The sequence below is a fragment of the Diadema antillarum genome, unplaced genomic scaffold, assembly GCF_040938485.1.
Source record: "Diadema antillarum isolate AM-2024a unplaced genomic scaffold, OU_Dant_1.0 seq00000024_RagTag, whole genome shotgun sequence".
In the NCBI taxonomy this organism is placed as follows: Eukaryota; Metazoa; Echinodermata; class Echinoidea; order Diadematoida; family Diadematidae; genus Diadema; species Diadema antillarum.
In genome coordinates this window covers 1,423,744-1,451,070 of record NW_027271142.1, presented here as the reverse complement: position 1 = coordinate 1,451,070, position 27,327 = coordinate 1,423,744, and the positions used below count along the sequence as shown (strand labels likewise).

General features: G+C 38.9%; 1 protein-coding gene across 1 annotated transcript; it reads left to right on the top strand.

Annotated features, from left to right (window-relative positions):
• Positions 1-27,327, top strand: LOC139725196 (scavenger receptor cysteine-rich domain-containing group B protein-like). The gene is made up of 9 exons (XM_071636289.1): positions 1-91; positions 10,758-11,078; positions 14,012-14,192; positions 15,101-15,297; positions 16,828-17,160; positions 18,663-18,974; positions 19,388-19,726; positions 21,392-21,769; positions 25,294-27,327. Exons 2-9 carry the CDS (start codon positions 10,880-10,882, stop codon positions 25,896-25,898), a joined length of 2,544 nt encoding a protein of 847 aa, XP_071492390.1. The 5' UTR covers positions 1-91; positions 10,758-10,879; the 3' UTR covers positions 25,899-27,327.

Sequence of the window (27,327 nt, the reverse complement as noted above, 5' to 3'; positions counted from 1 at the left end):
GAAAACATGATGACCGCTCCGTATTAGAAAACCGAAACTGGCAGGCTTCACTCCCGACTGGCACAGGAAAAAGAAACCGTCTGTAGTCAAGGTAAGACTAGACACATGGGTAATGTTTGCAGTTATACAAATTGTGGACTCATTACAATTGAAAGTGAATATAAACAATGACTGAGTAGCGATTGACGATTGCGGAATGGACATACGGATACGGGCAACCACACACATCCCCTGCCATAGCCCATAGGTATGACATACCCGCTAGGAGTCTAACGTTAGTAACTACCGGCAGCCACACCAAGTGCTGTCGGAGTTCCACTAGGTTAGTGCTCATACTATTACTAGACTACGTGTTTGTGGGTCGAACTCCCACACATTGATCGGTACACACTTTACTCGTGATACTCGATCATGTTGTACAGCTCAGTAGCAGCTCCCTGATTTCTATTTGCCTTGATTTACCTTGAGTAAAATACACTCTCCAGTCTCCACTCTATGTCCGGTCCGTGTTGCATGTAGGCAGTGTAAACTAAGAATCTAGCTCTAGTTCATGAATGACAGCGGCTTCTTGATTTTGATTTCTACCATGACTTGAGTAGGGCCTACTTGATGTTGCTATGTCAGACTCTACGAATAGACCTCTATAGTAATTAGTATGACCCGTTTGCCATTGTATAACAGAATTGGGCAATTATGCACCTTATGGATGGCCTTATATTATCGAAAGTAGACCAGAACTTGCTTGCCCCTGCATTCTCTTAAACAAAATCCTAAATCGTAGTAATGGGTAGCAAGAATCCTGCGATCTCATTGGTCGAGAGCTGTATGTGTTAATTTTGTACTGGCCGCACGCTGAGTCACAGTGGTAAACATGACGTTATCGCGCACTTTGTTGTAGTTGTAAAAAATGTTCGCGCACTCGGTACGAGACGCCTATTGGCTAAAACAATCGTGCATATCAGTTTTTACTGGATGTTGGATACATGGTTCTGAAGAAAAACCATGCATCCAGTAAAAACTGATGCATGGTTTTCGGGCTCTCGTCTATGGCAAGCCAAAAGGAAATGCATCCAGTAAATTTGTCATCGGGTAACACGATAAAAAAATGGGTTTTTGGCAAGAAAATTACCCATTCTATAAAACAGATGACACACATGTCTTTTCGTGCGTCAGTCGGAATATGTGGTAGCCCTACTACATATCGACCACCTTCTTTTAAACCGACCGCGTATAATTCGCACACTGAACACTTAGTACGCACTTCTCTGCGTGCAAAGCACATGAAAATGGATTAGCTTTGAATGTAGATGAGGATGGTGTGGGAAAACGCAATGATTCACTGTTCATTAATGGTTTTAATCAAGGACAAAATTTTGAACGAATATTTTCACCGAATCGTAATGACAGCACAATGTACAATTGTAATGTCTATGGAAGTTTCTAAAAGGCTTCTAAAAAGCTTCGTACACCACGGTGTTCAATACAACTCGGTTTGCATGCATTGTCAATGGAAAAACAGCGGTCGATCCTAATAACGAGATTTACCTCGGGGAGCTGAAACGAGGCCACGCAAGTTCGTCGGCGATATTTTTGCACTGAAACTTCGTATCGAAAAGGGAACAATGGCATTTGATAGAGCTGGATTTTCTCAATCACATAGGTCAAGTTTTTAATGTGAATTTCAGTGTTAAATATTCTTATCAAGCAAATAAACATTAGGTGGTCGATGAGTAGCAGGTCCAACCCTACACTGTAGTGTGCATGGTAACTATGGAATTTTGCCTAATCCCACTTCGCCTCGTGGGTTAAGCATTCCATAGTTACCTTATGCACACAATTCCAACTGACGCACTCAGACCTGTGTGTCATTTGAATTGTATACTGGTAGTATGCATCAGGTGGATAGACCTACAGTGTGTAGGTTATCCCTATTAATTTTATGAGAAAATGTGACCCGCTACAACAAAAAGGTCCTAAAGTCGCGCACGGTTGAAGCCGTGAAAATCTAGTTTGAAGTCAGAGCATTAAAATTGGTCAAAACTTACGATATTCTGATTTTGATATATTATTGGAGTCTAACATGTCTTCTATCATCTGTCGAAATTTTGAAGCAAAATGATCAAAGGAAAGACCAAAAACTAGCGTTTTTCTGAGCCATGTTTTTTGGCGTTTCAACGAAGCACTGGTTCGAAAATTTGGATTGAGCGCCACAGATAGGTTCCGCCCCTAACAACGACCAGAGTGATCTCATTGGTCAGTTTGCTGCTTGCTGCTAACCGAAGCGTGAAGCTCGCACACTGCCCAGTCGACTGGTGCACGTGCCGGCGGGGCGCGCCATGCTCAGCCGCTTCTCACATTCTGGTCACTGATTGGTTGGTGAGGAGACAGCCGACGCTGATGTGCTTGAATGAACTCTTCGGGGGTTGCTAGGGCTTACCTTCTATTGTCCAGAGGTGAAAACTAACTTGCGTGTCCGTGATCACGATTGCGTCGAAAGGAAGACTTTAAGGGCGCTTTTCTCAAAACAGTGATTTTCCAGACGCCTCGACATGCTCTCTTTTAAACATCGATATCTCAGCAGCCGATTATTGTTATAAAATATGTTATATATCAATTTAAAGCAGAAAGATTAGGGGATTATATCATGCAATTATCAAATAATCGACCTACCCCGACTTTAGGATCATTTTGTTGTAGCGGGTCACAAATAGTGTTTGGGTCATGTATGAGTGTCTTTGAACAGTCTCAGTACATTTGCATGAAGTAATATTGCTGGTAAGCAGAAAGTGGTATCGACAATTCCAGACTAAACAGAGTTTTGTCGCAATTTAAATTGAATAAACACAAAAGGAGAGACTTTAACACTTAATTAGAGAAGGAGAGTGGTTGTGATTTTAGTAGGTGTGAATTATAGTACTATTTCATTTGAAGAGAAGAGTAAAGAAAGGAAGTGGAGTATTACATGTAGCTAGGTGCCAGATCATGAAACTGAAAGTGCTTGTATGCCACTAGGACAGCCCTACAGTACTGTATCTAGTACTGCATGGGTTTGTTTTTAGGCAGATCCAGCTCAAGAGTATTTGATTGGGAGAGGGATGTGCGTGTACTGTAAAAGTGGAAATTTTCGCGGTATTGAAATTTTCGCGCATTTCGGGCAACCAGAAACTAGCGCGAAAATAAAAGCACACAAATATTTTTGCTTGCCATATGTTCCTGTGCGTGATGTCTTGATTCCGCGGAATTAAAAACACATGAAACTCTTCTTACCCGGCCAAGCGCGAAAAATTAGTCGCGTGAAAAAAATCCACTTTTACAGTACTCTAGATTATTGATGTACGAGATGAGCTGCAGTGTCCAGAGATTTATTAGGAAGATCATCATTCTTTCTTGACAGCAATGTTGTTGTGCTGTTTGAAGGTTTGCATGGGGAAGTCAATGAGGAAGACCTTTTTTGTGAAATGTCTGTCGGAATTTTGTACCAACTTCACTTCTCTCTCGTATCTTCATGATTTTCCAACCTTCGCTTCTTCCTCTCCCCCTCCTTTCTGTTTCAGATCTTTCTCCTCCAAACGATTTCCGAACCCTCTACCTGATTTTCACTCTCTTCCTTACTACTCTCTTGACTCTGTCCAAGCTATTCCCCTGTCTCCACTAGTGCAACTTCAACTTCCAGCTCACCGCTGCCCCCTGATTGTCACTATTTACCTTCCGTACACTCTCCCTGTGACATTGCTTCCCTCCTCTACTCTGCTCTTTCCAGGCTTTCTTCTGCCAAGCAACGGTCCTTGCAAGGACTATGTACACATGGTGTCATTGCAACCCTCTCTCCCTCAACAACAGTGACTGTAATTATGCTCGAATGAAGTATCACCTTCTTGTTCGTGTGATAAATCCTGCTTTCTCAAAAAGAAAGATATATACATTGTATGAATCACAGATGTCTTTGATTTAACAAATATAGAAATAAAAAAATTGCAGATCAATTCAGTTTTAGAATGTCGTGGAAATTCTCTAATTTGAGGAGGCAATAATGTTATGAAATTGATATCATTTTAACAAAAGGAAGAGATATACAGATAAGTGAGCAATATATTCTACAATGCCATCTCCTGTAAGGTGGCTCCAATCAATTCGAGTAATTCTACAGTGTAGGGATGAACTTTGTATGGGCACTTAAAATATGACTATATGATATATTACATATAGTCCACTATACAGTCACATATTTTTAAATGCAACTACTATGTGTTTGTCACTTCAATATGTCGCATACACTATTGTACAGTTGTATATGCATACATTATAGTCATGTACATATTTGAAGGAAGACTCTATGTTTTAAAAGCAAATGCTTGGTGTCTAAGCAATTGCTCCGGGGTAGCAAGTACACTATGTATTTGCTTGTGCTTGTTAGCAAAAGCTTTTGCTCACAAGGAATTGCTTATTTTCAAAATGCAACTTTATATGGATTCATGCGAAAAGCTGGCACAAACAATTGCTACTCTTCATGCATACGGTCCAATATCCGGACAAATCACGTCACTCATCCAGACAAGTTTCCCAGTAAAGCCTATCAATATCAGCATATTGCTAGCAAGTTATTCCAAATGGTGGAAGATGATTTTTGAGCCTGTCTGATTCCCCCCCCCCCGCTTTAAATCAAACCTGACAACAGAGCTTTGCTTCCAACATCTTTGCAAGAACCAAGAAATCTCTGATCACAGCAAAGTCAGGTTTTGTGGAGTTTTTCTAGAGGATGACTTTACGCGCATTTGTGTATGTGTCGGGGGGGGGGGGGGATGGGGGATGCTGCTGTTTTCCTTGTAGCATGATGATGATTGGGATTATTCCCAATGCATGGCTAAAATAGTAGATTGGGATTATTTGCAATGCATGGCTAACCGATAAATAGTAGTGGGAGCTTCATGTATGGTGGATGAACCCGTTATATTTAAATGACTATTGATCAGTGTAGCCATGCATGGCCATATGTTGACCAAATGGTGTCACTTTAATGGCAAACAGACAGTGACTATTAGGGTCCAATCTGTCAGCTAATGGAAAACTGCAGTAGCTGGTTTAATGGTCTACCCACTGATTCCAATATACTCCACTGATATATAGCATGCAAAACTCCCATGGACACTTAGAAGTATTAATGACTATCGTGATTTGAATGCATTCAGTCTTACATTTTATACAGCAAATGATCTGCCTAATTTGGGACTATTTTAGAGCATTTGAAATGATGGTCTGCTGATAGCAAGAAGCAAACTTTCATATGATACTTCTTTTAGAGTGAACTACAATTTGTTGGTTCAAAATGCCTGCCAAAAATTATTTTTGTAATCTAAACATTTGAAGCTATTCAAGAACAAATTATAGATGAACCTTGGTAACATGAAAAATGCACAGGAAAATTAATGTCTTAAACTCTAAATCTCTAGATGAATCACAATACATGCAATGTAGGCTTGCTTTCTTCAAGTACAGATGTATGTTGTTTGCTTGTACATTTGTGGTTTAATACTAATCCAGGTAATCATCCTTCAGGTACAGTGCATACAGGTGTATAAGTGACTGAAAGATCTTGCTATGTGTATGATTATCATGGTTTTAGTAGAGCTCTTTTTTGCCAGTACCTTTTCAGGTTTCCCATGATATTTAATCAAATCAGATTATTGACCATTTGCAACTTCAGTATTAATTTCATTCCCAATATTTAGAAAGGATTGTGACTGACCACAATGTATGTTTCCATTTTTTTTTTTAAATTGACAAATTCGAGCCTGTCTGTACTGACCACTCTATTTAAAGGAAACTACAAAATGTGGTTGATACAGGCGAGTGGTGGTTGTGGACAGATTCAGTGTGGTAGCCATTGTTTATTTTCATTGTTCCATATTGCAGATTACGGTACCTCGATACTATTTATCATTTGAGTGCTCCTTGAAGTTCATTTGCAATATACATTAACAAACCCAACAAATCAACCTCCGTGACCTTGTACATGTATGTTGTCGTTTTGATACTTATAAATCATGATCATAATACCTGAATATTGAATATTTCACTTAGAAATTTCTGTACCAACCTGTGACTCATTAGCTCTATGCCAACATTACCTCGTCTAGTTTACAGAAACAGTGGTGGCTGCAACAAGTATTAATGTTTCATGAACACACATCAATTTGGAATCCATACAAAACTAGTTTTCTTACTATGCTCTATACAAATTGCATGACAATTTCTGGTGAATGTTGAACTTTTTCTTTTTTCTAAAGTCAGATGGGAACCTCTATGTACTGTACCTTCAACATCCTTGTTCCTGTAGTATTATCATGTTGACACTATCCCATTGAGTTATTGTTATGTTTTTGTTTTTGTTTTTTGCAATTTCTTGTCGGAACAAAGTGAATACATTGCAGATCAATGCAGTTTTTGAGTGGCCTTCAGCAGTTATGTAATACAAGACAACGCACATGTCCTGGGAATTAAGCCAACTCATCTAGTTCTTTGAATTTCTCTTTTTCTAGCAAGGACAACTATGACGTTCATTCATTGACTCACATTTATTATTAGGTAGCCGCCACAGTTGTACAGGTACAATTGGCTAATCCTACAGGTGTATGCATAAATGGTGATAATTTATCTGAAAGAGCAGATTTTAAACTTTAAAATGATGTGTACATGTAACTCAATGCAAGTGGACTCTCTTTTTGTTCACCTATACTGTATCTGATTCTTGAAAAGAAAGCACACACTCTGAGAAAGTGTTCTGAGAAAAGAGGTGCTAAAGTATGGGGTCTCTTTACCAAGCCAGGCTCTTTGCAATGAATGGGATATAAAAAACAAAAACAGGATGTATTAAAGGGATTGTACAGTTTTTGTTGAGACCTAATTTCAGGTTTCTAACATTTTTTGGTGAAATAATGAGAAACCTCCTATGGAATATGAAAAAGCATGTAATTCTATGAGGAATTCAATGTTTATTTGATTAAAATTGGTTTTGAAATGGCTGAGATATCCAAAAAAGAGTGATTCTAATAAAGTGTGGGACCCACACTTTATTACGATTGCTTCGTTTTACTTTATTTTTGGATGTTTCAGTCATTCCAAACCCGATTTTCATCAAATACATGTATGTAAACTTTCAATTCCTCTTAAAATGGTATGCTCTGTTATATGTGTTTTCTTGGTATCTCGCAAAAAGTTAAAAGCCCAATTCTCATCTCCACCAATACTGTACCATCCCTTTAAAGACTCCATAACAACAACAATGAAGGGATTATCAGATTAAACTGAAATTGAGCACGCCCTATACTGGAAACTCATTCTATCCCTGACAATCACCAACTTTTAAAGCAGAAGCATTATTCTTTCAAAAGTTATTACAGCTGAAAGTGACGGGTATCAATAAAGGATTTAATTATGAAAGACATGTACCTAAGCACTCTGTACAAAAAAAAAAAAAGTGTACTAGAAAGACTGCTAAAAAAACAATTTCCCATTCATTTTATGATCCCTTACTTTAAAACAATTTAGAAGAAGAATCACTCTCTGAAAATATGAAAAACTCAAGATACTGACAAGCTTCCTCCATTTCACCTATTTTGAGTCCTCACATGACATCAGGGAGGGTGTGACTTTCTGTTGGTTTTGTGATGCACAGTCAGTCACGTACCAGTAAGTCCATGTACATTGTGTATATGTGTGGGTATGTCTGACCTGTCATTAACAACATTCTGTCTTTAGTACAGACATTGATGCTAAAAAAAAACAAGAACAAAAAAATGAAAACAAAAACCTTGTGTGAATTTGTCTTCAAAATAAGAGTATTGATATTGGTGAATAATTGACAATATGATATCTTTAACCCTCTGCATGCCGCATTGATTACCTGTCCATAGGTTGTGTATGAAATTTATGCATATTTCACTCATTGGAACAGGAAGGGTTAAAGGTGCATAAACCTGGTTGTGCTGAGGGCACTGCCGATGATACTGCCGATCACCTTAGCATTGATGCGAAGATTACCGAAGTTGAGCTGTCATCAAGAGTAAAGCGCGTACAGTAGGTGTTGCTAAGTAACGTTGCCTTCGTTGTCTTCTCTGCGCATCACACAGTCTGTAGTAATGCCAGGGTGCATGCATATTATGTGCTTCTTATTATGACATGACAAATGAAGTTTGCTAAAGCTATCAATCCCCTCAGCCGAATCAAGAGCCAAACTGTGATCGGACCACTGGCTACGGTGGATCGGACTTCTTTGGACTCGGAGAAATGGGTCACAGCGTAAGCACTATTTAAAGAGGAGTCGATAGCTACAGTGTAGCGTAGGTCTCTATAGGAAACTTGCGCCGTGCGCCCGAGTACGCATTTGACTATACCACCGGGACCATGTGCCTTTAAATGATAGCTATTTCTTGTATAAATTTCAAAGTTTTTGAATGCTTTTGAATACTTTTGAATGCGTTAAAGTTTTTGAATGTCTAATTAAAAAAGAAAAAAACTTTTGAGATTTTATGAAGCATGCTGCTTTGACATTTGGAATTTGCTATGTTGTCTTTTAATGTTTGTCTATAATTAAACCTCCCATGCAAACATGTGTGTGAGCTCCAAAAGCAGGGTTTTCTTTGTACTATGTACCTGTAGATAGGTCATACTTTCTGTTTCCTTTCCTTTCCTTTCATTTCATTTATTTCAAGATCTGATAAACAAACATTACAGTTAAATACAAAAACTAAAGTACTTTACATTGGAACAATACAGGAAAAATATACTACTCTGATAAATTCTTGGATATGAAATGACACAAGCACACATAATTTGAAGGCTTTCAATAGAATTATAAAGTTGGGAAGTTGCCATGTTCGATGTAATGTTCCAGTCACACAGCGAGTTAGCCGATGACATCATGGCTTACCATCCACACGTCAGCCAAAATATTACAAGGATCTATTCTGCATAAGGTTTCATTGAAAAGAGAAAGACTGAATTTTGTGATGCAAATGCGGCTCCAGACATGATAGACATTGCTGGTACTATGTGTACATGAGAGTGGTAGCACTCAGCTTTTATGTGTACATGTACATGTACATGCAATGCAGAGCAGGCACAAAGACAGCAGGATATGTGCCAGAGTCATTAAAGGTAAAGCAAAAGTTTGAGTAAAAAAAAAAAGATGTACAACTTGTATACCTATGTACACGCATCCAGATAAACTAATCCAGTAGGTCGGAAGCTATGATCTGAATATTGTCACGTGTCAGTAGTAATACATTTCTGATATAAAATGTAGAGCTTGAATTATGATCAGATTTCTTTGACATGAGCTATGTGTTGTCATTTTATATTTGTATGCATGAATTTGTGTGATTTTGAAGATATTACATGCATTTATTAATTTACAAGTGTTGTTATTAAAGTCGAATAAGTGCTACATGCTGCACATCTTTAAACTGACATTTTTTTTTTTTTTTTTAGTCTTGATTTCACAGCTGTGATTTACACTATGTGTTTGGTTTGATTTTTTTTATGTCTTGTCTTTTTTGTAGTGAACCATTATGTTGTGACATTGCTTTGCAAATGTGTAAACTGCACACTGCGTAAACACAAGAGTCGCTTTGTTGCACAACTTAGAAAGTTGTTTGGGAGAGGCCAGACTTGGTAGACACTGTAGTTGCACAGCCACAACTGTGTACTAGTATTCATGAAGCTGCAGTACAAATTATCTGATTCCAGAAGCACAGCACTTACTTCAGAAGAAGGTACGGTAAAGTCAAATTGCTCTAGTAATGGAGTGGAAAGGGAAGGTTGGTATTCTCATGAAAGGGAAATAGCCCTGTGTGCTCAGGGCGGACGGAAATCTGGCAAAGCGCACACTTTGCTGCTGAGTGTAGGATCTACATTAAATTAATCATGTTACTATTTTCACGTAAAATATCCCACATCTCACACACACATATATACAGGACAGAAATATGCAAGCTATACAGTGTACTTACTAGTAGTACATGCATATGATGTAACCCTAGAGTAAAAAGACTTTGAGTCTGGGTATGTTTTAATTCTAAAGTACTGTTAGTGTATAAGATACGATTTATTGTGTTCAAAGGTATTCTTTAAATGTTAGAACAGAAATGAAAACTATGTAACAAGTCATAGAATATCTTCGTATAAGAATTTGTCTCACTGGAAAATCATTCAGTAGTTTGCATTGAATTTGCCCCAAAAATGATAGCCTGTGCAACTTAGTGTTACTGTTACATTGTATGCACTGTTACAATTTATGTACTGTCTAGTTTATAACTGTGCTGCATATATGGCGTGGACAATGTATCATGGAATTCCAGTGTTCAAAAATTGATAATCATGGATTCCATCAAATTCTGGCATTTAATAATGATGACAAATTATTCAGAATGTACTGAATAATTAACATGTGATACCTAAAGAAAGAGAGAGAAAACTTACTGGTAACTGTTATCCAGTCTTTTGCTAGTTTGCATACAATGAAGTGAGTGTCCCACTCTACTGTATCTGAGTGTACATTGTAATAAATCTAAATCATGAACTACAACACTGAAATCATCAACTGTTCTTTTTTTTCTCTTTCTCCTACTCTCTTTCATTTTTTTTTTTCAGAAGAGACAAGTGAATATTTCCCATTGATATACAGTGAATACACCCTTTCGTCTTTTTTTTGTCTTCATTTTAATTTGAAAAGTGTTTCTGCTTCTATTTTCTGTCTATAGGTCAGACCTGAGCAGCATGCATTTTAAATCATAGAGGTCTAGGTGAGGGAGACTGTGCTGTCGTACCTGAACGGGCCGCATTCTCGCACTAGACATAGTGTCCTCACACAGTGCAACCAAGAATGCTGGCCTTGCTTCTGCTCTGCCTGGCCTGGTTGCCATTAAACACTGGCCAGTCAACACCCTTACCAGCCTCAGTGACACTGACGACCACAGTTGCATCATCGTCATCATCATCAGCAGCAATAGACGCTTCATCCTCTCCGCATCTCAGAACTGTGGCAAGTGATGTATCGACCACCCTAGGTACAACAGAGAGAGGTGAGAGAGACAGCTTTGATGAGATGTTTTGACTAGCCACAGGAGAATTTACTCCTTTGACTTTAATTCATCAGAATGTACACTAATTTTCTCATACGAAATCACAGTAGTTTGACATTGTAGTTTCCTCTTGCCTGTACTTTGTGAGTCATTTCATTATATTACAATGTATGTTATATTATGCAGTAATGAGATTCTAAGTGTCACTTCACTGAACAATATTTCCTTTGCAAACCCAAGCTGTTATGGTAATGGTATTGGTTTATTAAAAATTCATTTGCAGCCATGGAGATGGCTGAATTGCAGAATTTTGTATATATTTTTCATTTCATAATGACATACATAATCATACAATTATTCTTTGATTAAAGGCATAATTTACCATTTGCAGTTGAAACAAAAATCCCGGAAAAAGTGCTTTAAAATAGTTCTAAAATGTGAATTAACAGAGTAGGGATAGAAACAACCACTGTAAAATTTGAATTGGTGAAATAGATGTTGTTTATTGCTAAATTATATACAAAATGTGAACAATAGGTTTGATAAAACTGATTCTACACTAAACCATCTACAGTTACGTTTTATTGAGAAAAATACAGATATCTCCGTATATTTTAGGCTTTATCACGAAAATCTTATATGATAGGATGTTTTGTGGTACAACAAACCTAAACATATGCATTAAATGTCATATCTTGAAATTGTTTTAAATCACTGTTCCCAAAGGTAAACAGGACCTTTAAAATGTAAAACTACACAATCAGTATAAAGAAAGGACACCCAATGACAAAAATTTCAAAATTAATTAGATACACTTGTACATACACATTGAAAGAACTGCAATGGAAAATTAAACATACATCTTCATTTCACAATCATAATGCACACACAAGCTTATTAACAAAAATATATCAAATTCACAAATCATTATCGGCCCCCTACAGTGTACTTCTCTAGCAACTAAAGTGACTATTACATTTGGGATTAAAGAGTGCAGTGCTAAGTGACTTTTAATCATCGGAAGCGCACTAATTTTCTTCTTTGAAATCACAGTAGTCTGGCATTGTAATTTCCTTATATATACAGGTGTAGGGTACTTTGTGAGTCATACCTCTATATCCAATAATGAGATTGTAAGGGTCACTTCATTGAACAATATTTGCCTTGCAAACCGAAGCTGTTATATCTAAAGTGATTACATACTTGTACCATTTGTGAATAAAGAGTGCAGTGCTAAGTGGCTCTAATCAGAGGAATAGACACCAATTTCCTGGTAAAAAATCACTGGAGTTTGGCGTTGTAATATCCTGGTTTAGAGTGCTTATGAGTTATACACATGTAGCGCGCTGTCCAGTAATGAGATTCAAGGTTTTACTTCCAGAAACTATATCTCCTTTGAAATCGCAAGCTGCACATTATGCATGTGCTGTATATATATTTAATAACTACTGTGACGTCAACACAAAAAGGGACAGGAGAAAAGACAAAGAAATAAATGTTGGTATCTCTAAGAGAAACAGAGCCAGATGGTCAACCCTCCCTTTGTGCAGGTTAAAGCTTGTATGATTTCCAAGTACTGGAACAGAAAGAAACAAAATTAGATCATGTCAACAAACAGTTTTATTCTACAACAACAACAACAACACCAAACAACAACAACAATTAAACAACAACAACAGCAGAGATTGCAAAGTGCATTATTTTCTGGGACTACGTACTCTAATGACCATCAAGATGACATTTAATCTCTATAATATGCTTCCTTTGATGGCTGCCAGCACTGTGGCATAGAATTACATCGGACCTGCCTGTCAAGAGGGAATGGTCAATTAAATGTCCTCAGCTGTCCTTAGACCATTTTACATGGTCATTATTTGTAGGCCAGTCTGGACAGCTAGAGGTCCCTTGCAGAGAAATGATTATACTGGTCATATAGTGGCAGTGAAAATGATGAGTGATACTGTATTCTTGCTGGATATTCATAGCATGCTTGGTGATCTGTGAGCATTCAGTGATATTGTCAAAGAACACCTCACCTTGCGATGATAAACTGCAGCCTACAGCGTAGGTCATGATATACAACATACATGTAACACACATTTTTTTTTTTTACATACAAAGTCTCAAATAAACACATTAACTATAAATGTTTGGTATATAAATTGTTTTGTTTTTGTGTATGTACAATGTATACATGTATTCACTCAGAATTGGCATCACAGCCTTTGATATCAAATGAAAATAAAAATGAAATCAATGTTTTATCCTTGCTCAATGTCAAATAGTATTATTGTTGCTGTCCAGTGGAAATGTAACTACAAATTGTCAATATAACATTAGTCCATCTGATCATTAATACAATTATTCCACAAAATTTGCATGAAAGAAGTGTTATCAGTCTTTGTTAAGGTATGATGTTCCTGATCCCATTCAATTTACCGTGACTGAGATTCTTCATGCAATTAAATATTTCTTTAATACAAGCAATTGTGACAGTTGACTACTATAAAGTGGAAATTTTTGCATGGTGATCTTTTGCACTTCCCTGGATATGCAGAATTTTGCAATTTGTTACTTCTGCAGAATAAAAAACACTAAATAGTTTTTAAAAACATTTGTATAACAAGCAAAAAATATGTGTGCATGCTTTAATTTTTGCCCATGTTTCTGGTCGTGTGAATTGCCAAAAAGAAAATTAAAAATCCACACTGAAAATTCCACTTCAATTTATACTGTACATTGTGAGGACACAATTCCCACTAACACCCAGCAGTACCATGGTCTCTGAGTGTGTGGTCATGGAGCTCTTGTACCATAATTATTACCTTCTTGACAGTATAATAGACAGATGTATGTGCATCCTTTGCCAAGTTGAAAATTTAAGAAGTAAAATGTAGAGATATTGTGTCAACTTCCTCGACTCATAATCACAGCACCGGCGATCAGGGAATACCAGTTGAGACTGGTTGGACTCAATGTCACCCACGAGGGCCTCCTCCAGGTTTACATGAATGGTGTGTGGGGATGGGTATTCGGCCCAACAGACAGCTACCGCGGCACGGTTGCAAAAGTGGTCTGTAAGCAGATGGGATATGAAGGGTCCAGTAATATCAGGTGAGTGGAAAGGAAAAAAGCTGCCTTTGCAAACCTGAGATGAAATGATATGTGTTCATGTTAAAATGATTTGAAGGGCCCCTGAAATCCAAATGCATGTTGATTTGTGTTGATTTATGACAACCCTCAACATCACTTGTGCGGTGAAACGAATATCTAGAAACATTCCATATATTTTTAACGATTTTTGTCTTCAGATTACTTGGGAATGCCCACAAAAAATCCTTCCAAACCAATATTCCTCTTGTGACCTCATCTGTCAATCATTTCTTAAGTACTGAAATGTTTAAAAAAAGACGTTGGAATGCACCTTCCCTTCGACTCAGCAGAACTTGCATGTTTCTGTGATATCAGTGTAACTTACAAAAGACATGGTTTTTTTGCGCAAAAGCAGATATTCATGTACATTCCCCCAATGACCCGTTTTCTATGCACATCCAATATATACACCCATTTTTTGCATCGCTGACAATCTCCCCTAAATTGTATTGATGGTACAGTTACAAAATATGGACTGGCCTTGAGGGGGATACGACATTTATTGCCCAAACTAGAATTGTATTGCCCGAGATGTATGGGAATTTGCCTTCATCATAAAACCTCTTCATGAGAAACTCTCATCAACAGCAAATCAAAATACCAACTCTTATTCAGGTAATGATAATCAATCTTCACACACTACGCCATCTTTTTCCTCCTGTGAAGTAGTCCGCAGGCCCAGATCACTGATACGGCATTGAAAAACATTGTCAAAGCCTTAAAGGAATAAAAAATTTCCTCTTTGGAGCGAATTTTTCTTAACATACCTCATTTTCAGACGTATACTCGCCCTATAGATTGTTTTATATATTATATAGGTGTGTGACATTGTATGACCTAATTAATAGAGATTTGTGTAATCACTGCAGGGTGAGTGTGGATGAGAGCGTCGAACTTGCCACAGACACTCTGCAGATGTCCCAGGTGAACTGCTCCGGGGACGAGTTTCGTCTGGTAGACTGCGGCCATGTCAGTCACACAGATACACAGATCGTTCGTGGGGCCAAGGCTCACTACATAGCAATGGGCTGCGACGACAAGCCTCTATCTCGCCCCATCATCCAAGGTGAATCAGTGTGGAATTACTCCATACTTCGGTTAACCTGTTGCACACTGTACTCGGAAATGTCCATAGACTTAATATGCAGGCCACCAGGTTCCCACATGGAATGGGTTAAGTGGGTATGTGATTTATGCTGGAGACTCGTTAGCACCCTGGTGGCAGCTGGCGTCTCTCCTGGAATGGAGCCAAGTCTCCAGGGAGTCACGAGAGAATCAAACATTTTCAATTTTTTTGAGACTCCTACAGTCTCTAGCTGGTCACAGAGTCATCTCCAATAGTGGCAGCTAAGTCGCGAGACTAATATTATTCGTGAAGTCTCGGAGGCTTCTTCGCAACTTTGCTTTTACTATTATATTGCCTTGCGTATTGAAAAACAAAGAGAAGCCTACAACACGATATGTCTCTGTCATGAAGCGTCATCCAAGACATGTTTTCAGGTTGTCCCTTGTCCATTGTTGACTTTGTGGACTTTGTAAGTTAAGAACAGTTTGAATTATCCAAATGAAACTTGGCAGATATCTATGCATGAGTGGACAAAGCTGCGCTCATCTACTAATGGGTGCACATGCTCAAGGTCAGATGTCATAAGGTTATAAAAGTCAAGTTCTAAAATGTCACTATTCCACACATACGCTATCTCTGTAATGCCTGAAGGTATTTTCATGAAACATAGTGTATGCATGTATTACCAGATAGTGATTCGCCTGGAAAGATTTTAGGCAATGGGGTCAAAGGTCAAGTGAAAATGCTAAAATTCAAAAATGGCTCAAGGTATCTTCATAACACTTGGTACATATTGCCCGACAATGATTCGCCATGAAGTTTTGGATCATCTGGTCAAGGATCAAAGATCAGGTCAAAGTACTAAAAGTACACTACAACTGTATCAAATTTTGAAAGCTGGAAATAACTGAATGTATCCTCTAAACTTGTTATATATGCATTAGATTTCTGGGGAAAGATTTGGGCCATGGGGTCAAAAGTCAAGTGAAAATGCTCAGACTTTCACTATTTTTCTCCCATATTTTGAAATTAGCACCAAGAATGGTCATGAAAATTGGTGTCATTACTGGCAAGACACTTTGTAGACCGATTCAGAGAATAAGAAGATTTAGAGACAGTGGAGGCATACCAGTCAGCATAGTGACATTTCTCGTTGTAATACCCCGGTAAAGTGACATGAACAAGCTCGATGTTTAACCCTATTTTAATTGGGCTATTTGAGACCAAGTTTTTACTTTTTTTATGTATGACCATATAATCTTGTAGTTGACATCCGGCTGTAGGTCCAGGCAAAATTTTACGGCAATCGCGTGATCGGCTGCCAAGATCTGAAGGGGGGTCAAATTGAACCCCCCAGTTAGAATAGGGTTAAGAAGCAGAGCAAGATGACCAGGTATGGTTTGGTTCTTGCCACACATTCTGTAATAATTTCACTCTCTTTGTCTGGAATGTACTGAAGGATTTCAAGAAACTGATGTATGATGCAATTTGCAAAAAGTCGTGGCTCACTTTTGTATCGTATCTGCACAGTGTCATTGTCGGATGGAAATACCACGTCGGGCTGGCTTCAGGTAGAACATGTCACCTACGGCCGTGTGGATGTGTGTTCCTACACACAAGATATCAGCATGGCTCATGTGATCTGCCGGCAGCTGGGTCTGACGTACGCCTTGGGCTGGATGGAGCCCCCCACGATCACGGCCATCCCCCAAAAGACCCAGTATGTCCTCTACTCGGCCGACTGCTTCGGCCACGAGCACTCCCTGGCCGATTGTGACGTGAAGATCCGCCAAGCCCGTGCCTGCCAAGACTCCGGCGTGGGTCTGAGGCTAAGCTGCAGCACAGAACCCTCCGTTCCATTTGGTATGTAATCTAGGCATCATTCTTTGAGCAGTGTTGACTGCATTTGTGACAACTCCAATTATAATGACGTCCAATTTTTGACACTGTTTACAGTCACTTCTGTAGAATGGGTGGAGAAAATTATGCGAGCTCATTGGTCGAGAACTGTGTGGTGATTTTTAGTGGCCGTGCATTGCCTCACTTCTATAGCCACTGCAAACATATCATTGCGTACTGATAGCGAGACTTCGAGCACTAAAGCAAGGGGTTGTGCACTCAGTATAAGACGCCTATAGGTTAGCTACCATACAATGTATACATTCAGTAAATTTACCATACATCCAGGATTCCTGGGTGCATGGCTGGAAATGCCAGATGAATGGTTTGCATCTATGTTTAATAGACCAAATGAAAATGTATCCAGTACATTTATTACCATCAGGTTGCATGATCAAGAAATTGATATCTGGCAAAAAAAAAGTTGTCCCCTGTTCAATAAAACAGATGATGCACATGTCTTTCAATATGTCAGAGGGAATACATTTTGTGGTACTAGTAACTATGGAATTTAGCCTAAACCATGACCACTTGGCTTTGCCTCTGTAGTTATACCTTATGCACACAATTCCTACTGATGCACTCAGACCTGTCCATCTTTTGTATAATATTTATGATATGTTTGTCATGTGCACACTCTTGTGAGATGATGTAAAGCATTGAGAATCCTTTAAGTGTTACGTCGAGTGAACTTGTTGCCAACTGTACCTGCGTTGCTCATTTTATAGAGATCTGGACAATCATTACTGCTTGTGGTGATTTGTTTGTTTTTGTTGTTTTTTGTATTGTTAATATTTTCACTGTTTTTTTTTTTCTAGGCTGGTATTGATTCAGTAGAACTTGACATTTTCAAATTCTATTATGACAGTTATTAGTGTTATAATCAGTATTATTACCTCCGCCAAGGGAGGAGGTTATGTTTTCATTACCGTTTGTTTGTTTGTTTGTTTGTTTGTTTGTCTATGTGCTAAATAACTCAAAAGTTGTGCACGGATTTAGATGAAACTTGCAGGAAAGTTTGAGAATGACACAAGGAACAGATGATGGAATTTTGGTAGTGATCTGGAAATTTTTATGGATTTATGAAGGATTTTCGATATTTTGGCAGGTAGGGTCAATGAGCTTGGGAGTTCAAGCTGCACATTTTTCAGGTTCTCATACGCTTTGTGAATACTAAATTGCATGCTCTAGTTTCTGCTAGGGCGATGCGCACTGCACAGCTGAGAGTTTATGATGTAACAAAGGCTTCTATCCTGGGAAATCAGGCGATATTTCAGCATGCATATGTTTGGGTGGAAATAACTGATCTCTATGGAAGAGCAAGATCATGGGTGGAAAGTAGCTGCTGGTAGTGATCTGCACTCTCAGAGTGCTTTTCTAAAAGTGATGCCTTTAGATTCAGTGGACAAAGCTACTACCAATGATTGTGGACCCTTGATTGTCTACATATTATGAATGTTACACAGGCTCGCGCATAAGGCTCAGTTACGATGGTCATCTCCAAGTGCTCTACAACAGCATGTGGAACTTCTACCCAGCCGAGAGTGTCTCGGAGTCGTCGCCCTCCTTTGACGTGATCTGTCGCCAGCTGGGTGGGCTGAACGTGGCCAGAGCCAATGTAGTTGTGGTGGATAGTGTGCCGGTTGCGCCCTACGTCTCCCGTTGTCGTGGCTCGGAGAGCAGCCTCGAGGAGTGCCAACACGTCGCCAACAGTCAGCCACGTTCCCAGCAACGCGTCTTATATATCATATGCTCGATGGATACGACACCAAAAGAAGGTGAGGGACAGGGTGAGGGGTTTTCCTCAGAAACTTGTGAAGGAAAGCAGTACTACAAAGACTAGGGAAGTTAACTGGTCATGATATCATGTGCTTGTGATATTACATCTAACCTAATGCTCTTTCCTTGTGCTAGGTTTTCTGTGTTTGTCGCATTGCAACTTGTAATGTACTGATATCATTGCTGTGAGCTGGAATGGTTTGAAGTATGGTAAAAGCTTGTATTTTCACGAGGGGTTTGATTCATCTTACCTGGCGGAGCACAAAATATTACTTAGGCAAAAATGTCCACGTTTACAGTAGCTATTAAGATAAATAAAAACAGCGACTAAAACAGGAAAGCTGCCGCCTGGGCAGTATGAAAACTGAGGAGCACTCACTCATTCCGCTCCAAATTCTCCTGGTGACTACAGGTTCACTGCGACTCGTGAATGGCCAAATACCCAGCGAGGGGCGTGTGGAGATCTACATCGGGTACGAGTGGGGGACCATCTGTGACGACTACTGGAACGATGCCGCTGCCAAAGTGGCATGCCGGCAGCTGGGCTTAGGACTCCACGGCTCCGCCATCGGGAATGCGTACTTCGGGCGGGGCCCCGACCCCATCATGCTGGACGACGTCACTTGCGTGGGCAACGAGGAGAGTATCCTCCAGTGCGGTCACAGGACGCCCAGAGAGCACAATTGCCAGCACAGCGAGGATGCGGGTGTGAGATGCACACAGACAGGACTCACTGAGCCCCCCAGCGCAGGTTTGCTATCGATACACCATTAGAGAAGAGGATGGTGCAGTTTTGGTTTAGATGGGGCTTCAGGTTTCCAAGTTCTTTTGATGGTAATTTTTTTGAGACAATGAGAGACCTCTTATGAAATATGAAAGAGAAAATAATTTTAAGAGGAATTATATTTCATGAAAGTTTATGTGATGAAAATTGGATTTGAAATGGCTGAGGTATCCAAAAGAAGGCAATCTAATGAAAGGTGGGACCCACCGTTTATTAGGATTACTTTGTTTTACTTTGTTTTTTTGATAACTGCAATTTCCAACTGATTTTCATCACATAAAATTTGAATTTCTCTTAGAACTGTATACTCTTTAATATCTCATGAAGTGGTGGTTTCTAATATCTTGCAAAAGATTAAAAGCTGAATCCTCACCTCAACCAATACTTTGCCAGCCCTTTAAAGTCGTGTAGCTTGTTGCAAAAACCGTTTTACATGAAATAACAGGATAAAAATCTTCAAAAGTTCAAAAAATACCCATGTTTTCTCAGGTAGAAAGTTTTATGCAACAGACCTTTGGGTTATTAAAGTTTGCTGCAAAAATAGTCATCTTTTCCTCGCTAAATTGGCAACACTGAATTTTACTGTGCATCAAACATGGGAGAAAGAGTAGATGGAACTGGTTTACTTCTTTGAAAATGCATGACATTTGAAAGAAACTTGTCAGTTTGTGAGAGAAACAGGAGCTGTAGTCCTCTAAGAATGTCTTGCTATAAAGTTTAAAGTATGTTGAAGAGGCTGTTGATAAACCTGCAACTGACATACTTTGTATACAGCACAGAGTATGACCAAAATATGATTCAAATGAAAGAGAAGATTGCGTTTGACCTGATGAGATGCTTACAATGGATGTCCTGTATGAAACTAAGCACCAAGCTGGAAATATGGTTTCTGGCATGAGACAAGTTCAAGTATTGATTTAACAAATTAACCTCCAGTCTTTAGGTATGCTTTAAACTGTTCAGGCAACATCCCTCCCGTGTCCTGATAAAATTACTATTATGTATTGAGCATACATCAATGGGGAGTTTCCATTCAGCCTACAGCAGCAATTTGACTCAGATACTCATCTACAGGCAATGCTGTGCACAGTGAATGTGAACATATATCTGTGGATAGAAACTTACTCTACTTATGTGTACCATTGGAGTTGACTAGCTCTGATACTGACAGTGGATGACAAATGTAGCATTTCACTGATTGTAAATTAAATGTAAAGAAACACTTCCAAGTGGCAGTGCTGACCTTTTTAAGAAGGCTACAAATTTATACATTTTCTTGGTATTGTCTTGGTTTATTTTTGAAAAGATTATTCATTCATGTCAGATTGCTTTGAATATGACATGTTTTAAACTGGTAGGAGAATTGCAGAATGAAGTCTATTAAATCTAAGTGTTTGTATCAATATTCAAAAGAATCTTCTGTATTTGCCATGCAATGCTGATGATTTGATGTGGCCTTTTTGGCATGTTCTTTTATTGGTTTATATCCTTCTGTTTTGTGTTTTCTTCATTGGTATACAGCATATATCCTCTTCGTTTGTGTGGTCTTACATTGGTGTGATCATTTATGTCCTTTTGTCTTGTCAGTTTTTGCATTGGATATCTTTTACGTTTTGATTTCTGACAACTCAGAGTGGAGTGTTGAGCTGGTTGGAAGCTCTGCTCCACAGTCCGGCACCATCATTGTCTATATCGACGGTCGTCATGGGACCATCTGTGATGACTACTTCGACATCAACGACGGCTTGGTGGTGTGCCACATGCTGGGTTACCCCTATGTGGCTGAAGTCCACGGCAGTGCCCACTTTGGCATTGGCTATGGCGAGATTTTGCTCGACGACTTGAAATGTTCCGGTACAGAGACCAATCTGGCGATGTGCGCGCACAGCGGGGTCGGTCTCCACAATTGCGGTCACCACGAAGATGCTGCGGTCACATGCTCAGATGATCCCATACCAATCGACACATATCCAGATCCAGGTTCCATGCCGTATCCCACATACCCTGCAGGTAACCCCAGTCTTTTCTGAGATGTCCATGGTCTCAGCCAGTTGTACACAAGCAACCACTTCACTTGATTTTGTGAGGATGTGTGAATGTATTTTGTCGTTTTGTAACCGGATATTGGCACCTACAATGTTCATGGTCTACTTGAGTAATAGATAGTTGGCACTGTGTAAACTTGACCTTGGAGACCACTGTATTAAAAGGAATATGGAATAAAATCTTGGCCACATTTTTTCAAGACATATTTTTTTTGTTTTGTTTTTATTATTATTTTTTTTGACTGCTCAACTTTTTCTTTGCCACGGAAATTTGACAGCGTGTACAACACTATAGGTTTTTATGTGTCGATCGGTACCCAAAGTACATGAAGGGTTAAGTGGGATTAGACATTTGTTAAAGGAGAAAATTCTCGTCCTATATTCCTAGAAAATAGAAATGCAAATGAAAGCGAAAGATCACATTCTACCTTATGATTTTTTAGTTCTATTCAAACAATGATTAGTACAAATAAAAACAAAAAATATTTCATATGAGGTTTTTCTCATTATCTCTAAAAGAGTTGGAAACCTGAAGCCTCATCTCGACCGAAACTATACCGTCAGTTTAAGGGACTGGGTGAAGACTAGACTGATAGATCTGCCTCTCTATTAGCGGAAAAATGAGCAAAGAAAATGGAATCCATTGGAAATCTGCCTCTTGTTAACTGTATGGTCTGTAACACAGTCGGCCCATCACAACAGACGGATATCTTCCATTCACTCTGCTGTGGGGGCTGTGTGATCTATCTGCGCAAGAGTTCAGCTGTTTGAACGTGACTGGTGTGTCTTGTAGGAGAGTTCAGAGTCTATTTCACACGATAAAAGCACACAAAATGATGTGTAAGAGGAATAAATCATGAAATTGGTGAACTTCACTCATTCCTTGGGCATGTGCAAGAGTGCATGCCAGGTTTTGTGATCTTCAATTCAATTCAATTCAATTCAATTCATTTATTTTCATTCTTCTTCTTTTTTCTTTTTCAACAAAAACATAACACAAGATAAATCAGGTTTTACATCATAAACAAAGAACATTTGTCTTAATTAATAAATGGTATCAATAAACATAGGAGCGCATACTGGCAAAAAAAAATAATACAAACTCATGCTTCAGTTGAAAAAAAAAGGAAGAAAGAATAGAGAGGTCCACTAAAAAGCAAAGCTTGTAGATTGTGAACCACTCATAAAACCTATAAATTTACTTATTTACAAACACTTGTGACGAATATAATATACGACACGACGGGACAAAACAGAAGAAACGCAACAACATGACACAACTTGCCAGAATAGATGAAAAGTATGGAAGGAAAGAAAGAAGAAAAGAGAGAATGAGAGAATACCTACACGCTGAAAAAGGGAAATGGAACAGAGGATGGTAGAGAATGTGCTTCATAGAGTTGGTGCTGCATGCAGCTGAGCAAGGATTGTAATGGCTACTTCTTTACGTAATAATAAATTCAGTGTTTGAATGATTGGTGGGTGGATGATGAACTCTGAGGTTAACAAAAACTATAGCTGTTAATGAAAAAAAAAACATGTCAGGGAGGATTTAATAAAAAAAAGTTTCAACTTGCGCTTAAAAGAATACAAAGATGGGGAATTTTTTATTTCACAGCTCAGTGAGTTCCAAAATCTAGGACCAGTGTATATAAATGTATTCTGAGCCAATAAAGTTCTCAGGAGGGGTAAATGAAACTCATTAGATTGTCTAGTGGGATAATCATGAAAAGACTGGTTCCGTGGGAACATTGAATTAAAAATACTGGGAAGTGCATTTACATTGTAATTAAACATAAACTGACCAAGTTGAAAAAAATACAAATCTTTAATTTTCAAAATCTCATGTTTAATAAATAATGGCTCTGTATGGGAACGTGGCGGGACGCCACAAATAATACGAATAACCTTTTTTTGTAACAAAAGTAATTTATCTAGTAAGTTTCTTATAACAGAAAAAGGGGAATTTTACCCTATTTCCTATGTGCCATTGTCTGGTAAGTAAGTCCACTCAGCAGAGTGAATGAAAGTTACGAAATGTCTGTTGTGAGAGGTCGACCATGTTACCAACTGTACAGTTAAAGGGATCGTATAGTTTTGGTTGAGACTTAACTTCAGGTTTCTAATGTTTTTTGGTGAGGTAATAAGGAAACTCTTCTGAAATAGGAAAGAGCATGTAATTCCAAGAGGGATTCAATGTTAATTTGATGAAAATTGGCTATTGAATGGCTGAGATATCCAATCCTAATTAAAAGTGGGACCCACCTTTTATTAGGATCGCTTTATTTTACTTTGTTTTTGGATGTCTCGGCCACTCCAAAACCGATTTTCATCTATTGTAAAAGTGGAAATTTTCGCACATTTCGTGCAACCAGAAGATAGTGCGAGAATAAAAGCACGCGAATATTTTTGCGTGCTATATGTTCCAGTAGCTGATGTCTTGATTCTGCGGAATTAAAAACACGCAAAACTCTTCCCCGGCCAAGTGCGAAAAATAAGTCGCACGAAAATATCCACTTTTACAGTAATTGACTTTGAATTCCTCTTGGAATGGTAAGCTGTGTATTCATTCCACAAGTGGTTTCTTGGTATCTCACAAAAAGTTAAAAACCCAATTGTCATCTCCACCAATACAATATTATCCCTTTAAACAAGATGTAACTGAACAAGAGGCAGACTTATTGGTCAGGTAAAGACAATCTTTTTTATTTTTTTTAAGGATTAGTGAAATTTGCTGTTTTTTTTTAATTATTTGTGTTTTGCTTCATGTGTGCATGTGAATACTTCTTACAGGTTAATCAAATGACTATTTGCTCTCAAACTGATTCAAAGTAGCAATTAATATATTTTATGTCCTCTGAGCTAGTCAGTGATGTTCCAGTTCATTGTATGTGCAAGTTGCTATGTCAAGTAGAGGCCCATGTTTTAAGCTTTTTGACTGACACGTTTTGACGGCTCAGTGTTCGATATGTTTTCATCAGGACAGTCACGTAATTGGGACAAAAGTCTTCGGGTCCTTGCAAGTCATCCCAATTGACCAGTGATCACTGCATACAGGAAATGCATTTTTCCTTATTTCTGTAAACAGATCAGAATATTTATGGTAAGGATAAGGAGATAAGCCCTTCACTTCTAGTGTACTTTTTTTGTTGTTGTAAAGATTTGCTTTTTCTTTTCTGTGAAACCAAAACAACAGTGTGGAAATTTGTTGGGGTTTTTATGCATTGCTGGCATTTGACACACAGGAGCCATGCTGAAAAAGTGTATGCTGGCTGTTATCTTGCTTGGCAAAGCTCGAGCCTAGAGCAGGCTACCCAGTGGAAACATTCTGTGCAGATGGCATGGAAAAAGTGATTCCAAGGAATACCTTTAACTACTGGTGACTCATATGGTTTGTACTGTTGCTTTTATGCAATAGAGTTTTGACAGTAGAATAAATTGGGGTATTGCATAAGTATAATATTATGATCCTGTGTGCTTAACCCTTAGATCCTCCTCCACCACCTCTGAGCATGGGCATTGGGTCAGCTGGCATCCTCATTGGCCTTCTGGTAGTCATGTGCGTGGGCTGTATGTTCTGCGCCTGCATCATGCGCCGCATGCGGGGCAGCTCCAGCTTGGAAAACAACAATCGGGAGGTGGCCAACACTTACATCCCTGTGGAGCAGCAGGAGACCAGTGCCAGGTCGGCCACCAGCGTCCCTCCCTCCTACATCGATGTCCTCAGCCACCCTGACGAGTACACGCAGGTCAACGACGAGCCGGATGCTGCTGCCGTACCTCCGCAGTCCCCGCCTCCAACCTCCCCGCCACCATCGTACTCCTGCACATTTTCAGCCGCAGAGAATACCCTCAGGGTCGTGACGATGCCGGGCTCGGAGTCCGAGGGAGAGGCCGAGGTGCACAGGGAAACAATTCCAATTCCACTCTCGCCACCGCCGTCCTACGACGACGCTGCCTTGATTTTCCCCAGCGCCCGTGGTGACGGAACAGCGCCAGCCTTGCCCGATGTTGTGGCTCAGTCTAACCAGGCAGATGAAAGGACTGCTCTGCAAGAAGACACGCAAGAAGGCTACCAAGAAACAGTGACGTGACACCCATCCAATTTCTCCTTCTTTTCTTTCTTCTTTTTTTAAAATCCAACAAGGCTATCAAGAATTTATGAAAGTTATCGTCTCTGTCAAATGTTCTACTGCTTGTCATTATATGCATGTATTACAGACTTAGGTTGATGGCATCTACTGTATCTGTTGTTGATGCCTATTTAGGAGGAACGGTAGCATGTTGTACTTTTGCACTTATGAGATTGTGTGACAGATTTAGCATATAACCAGTATCATGCTCAAAATGTTGAAGACTGGAAAATGAGGGTTTACTATTACCACAAAACCAGAAACGTTTGCAGCATGAAACTTTTGTGACGAATTGGAGCGGACAGCCTTTTTCTTGGCATTAAACTCTTGCACATTTGCCAACCATGAAAAAAATTATGGCTATGTTTCATATCACAGACAAAAAAAAATTACATGCGTTTCACTGTTGCAAATCCTGGCTCCTCATAAAATTTGTTCAAGATTCATGCTCGCAAAATGTCTGGTTTTACATTCCTTTCCAAACTACGTATGCTATTTCAGTCGTTTGTAAGTGAAATGTGTAATGATGATGAATAATAATTATGTCCATGAATGAAGTTACAACAAATCATGTGCAAAAGCAAAAATAAAATATGATTCTAATGTGCTTTTGACAGAGCATTATCAAACCATGGTGCTAGGTACAAAGAGTTGGCAATGACGGAGGTTAAAAGTGTCCCAATATGTTTAGGAAGGTTTGTGATCAGCTGTTTGATTCTGTGTTAATACAATCATGTGGGTAGTTGAATTGAGCTATAGCCACATTCCTCATGCCCGTAGCTTGTGGTCAGTAGACAAAATGAATAAAACGAACTGTAAAATTTGCTCACAGAAAGTCGTATGTGATATATCTAATCGGGATATGTGGAGTTCTTAGTACACATTTCGACACTATACAATGTATGTATAAGTTTCTGCACAGTCTGTCAAAATGTATGGCAAGTGTTAGCTGAAATGGATGTGTACCATGTCATGTAACAGTGTATAGATTATCTTACATTGTGTAACAATGTGTGAAGCTCTGACTATTATATTGCTTGTTGTAGGTTCTTCTTGTGCAATGATGCTTTGAATTAGCAACTTAACTTCACTGTGATGTCCAGAAGACAAAAATATGTACTCTGAGACTGAGTGTACTATTTTGGGATATATGCAAATACTGCAGGAAAGCTGCCTTTGTGCTAAATTCAACTCTATAGGTAGTTCCCTTTATGTATTAAAGGTGAAATGTTGCTTTTGTACTTCAATGCTCCAACAATGGTTTATCCATCTGTGAAACTTAAAGAGTAGTGCGGCGAAAAGTAGTTGTTCCGTTGGAAGCGTCATGAAACAAGAAGCTGTGTGCGTCGGTATTACAAAGTTAGATAGGTGCAATGAAATACTATGCATA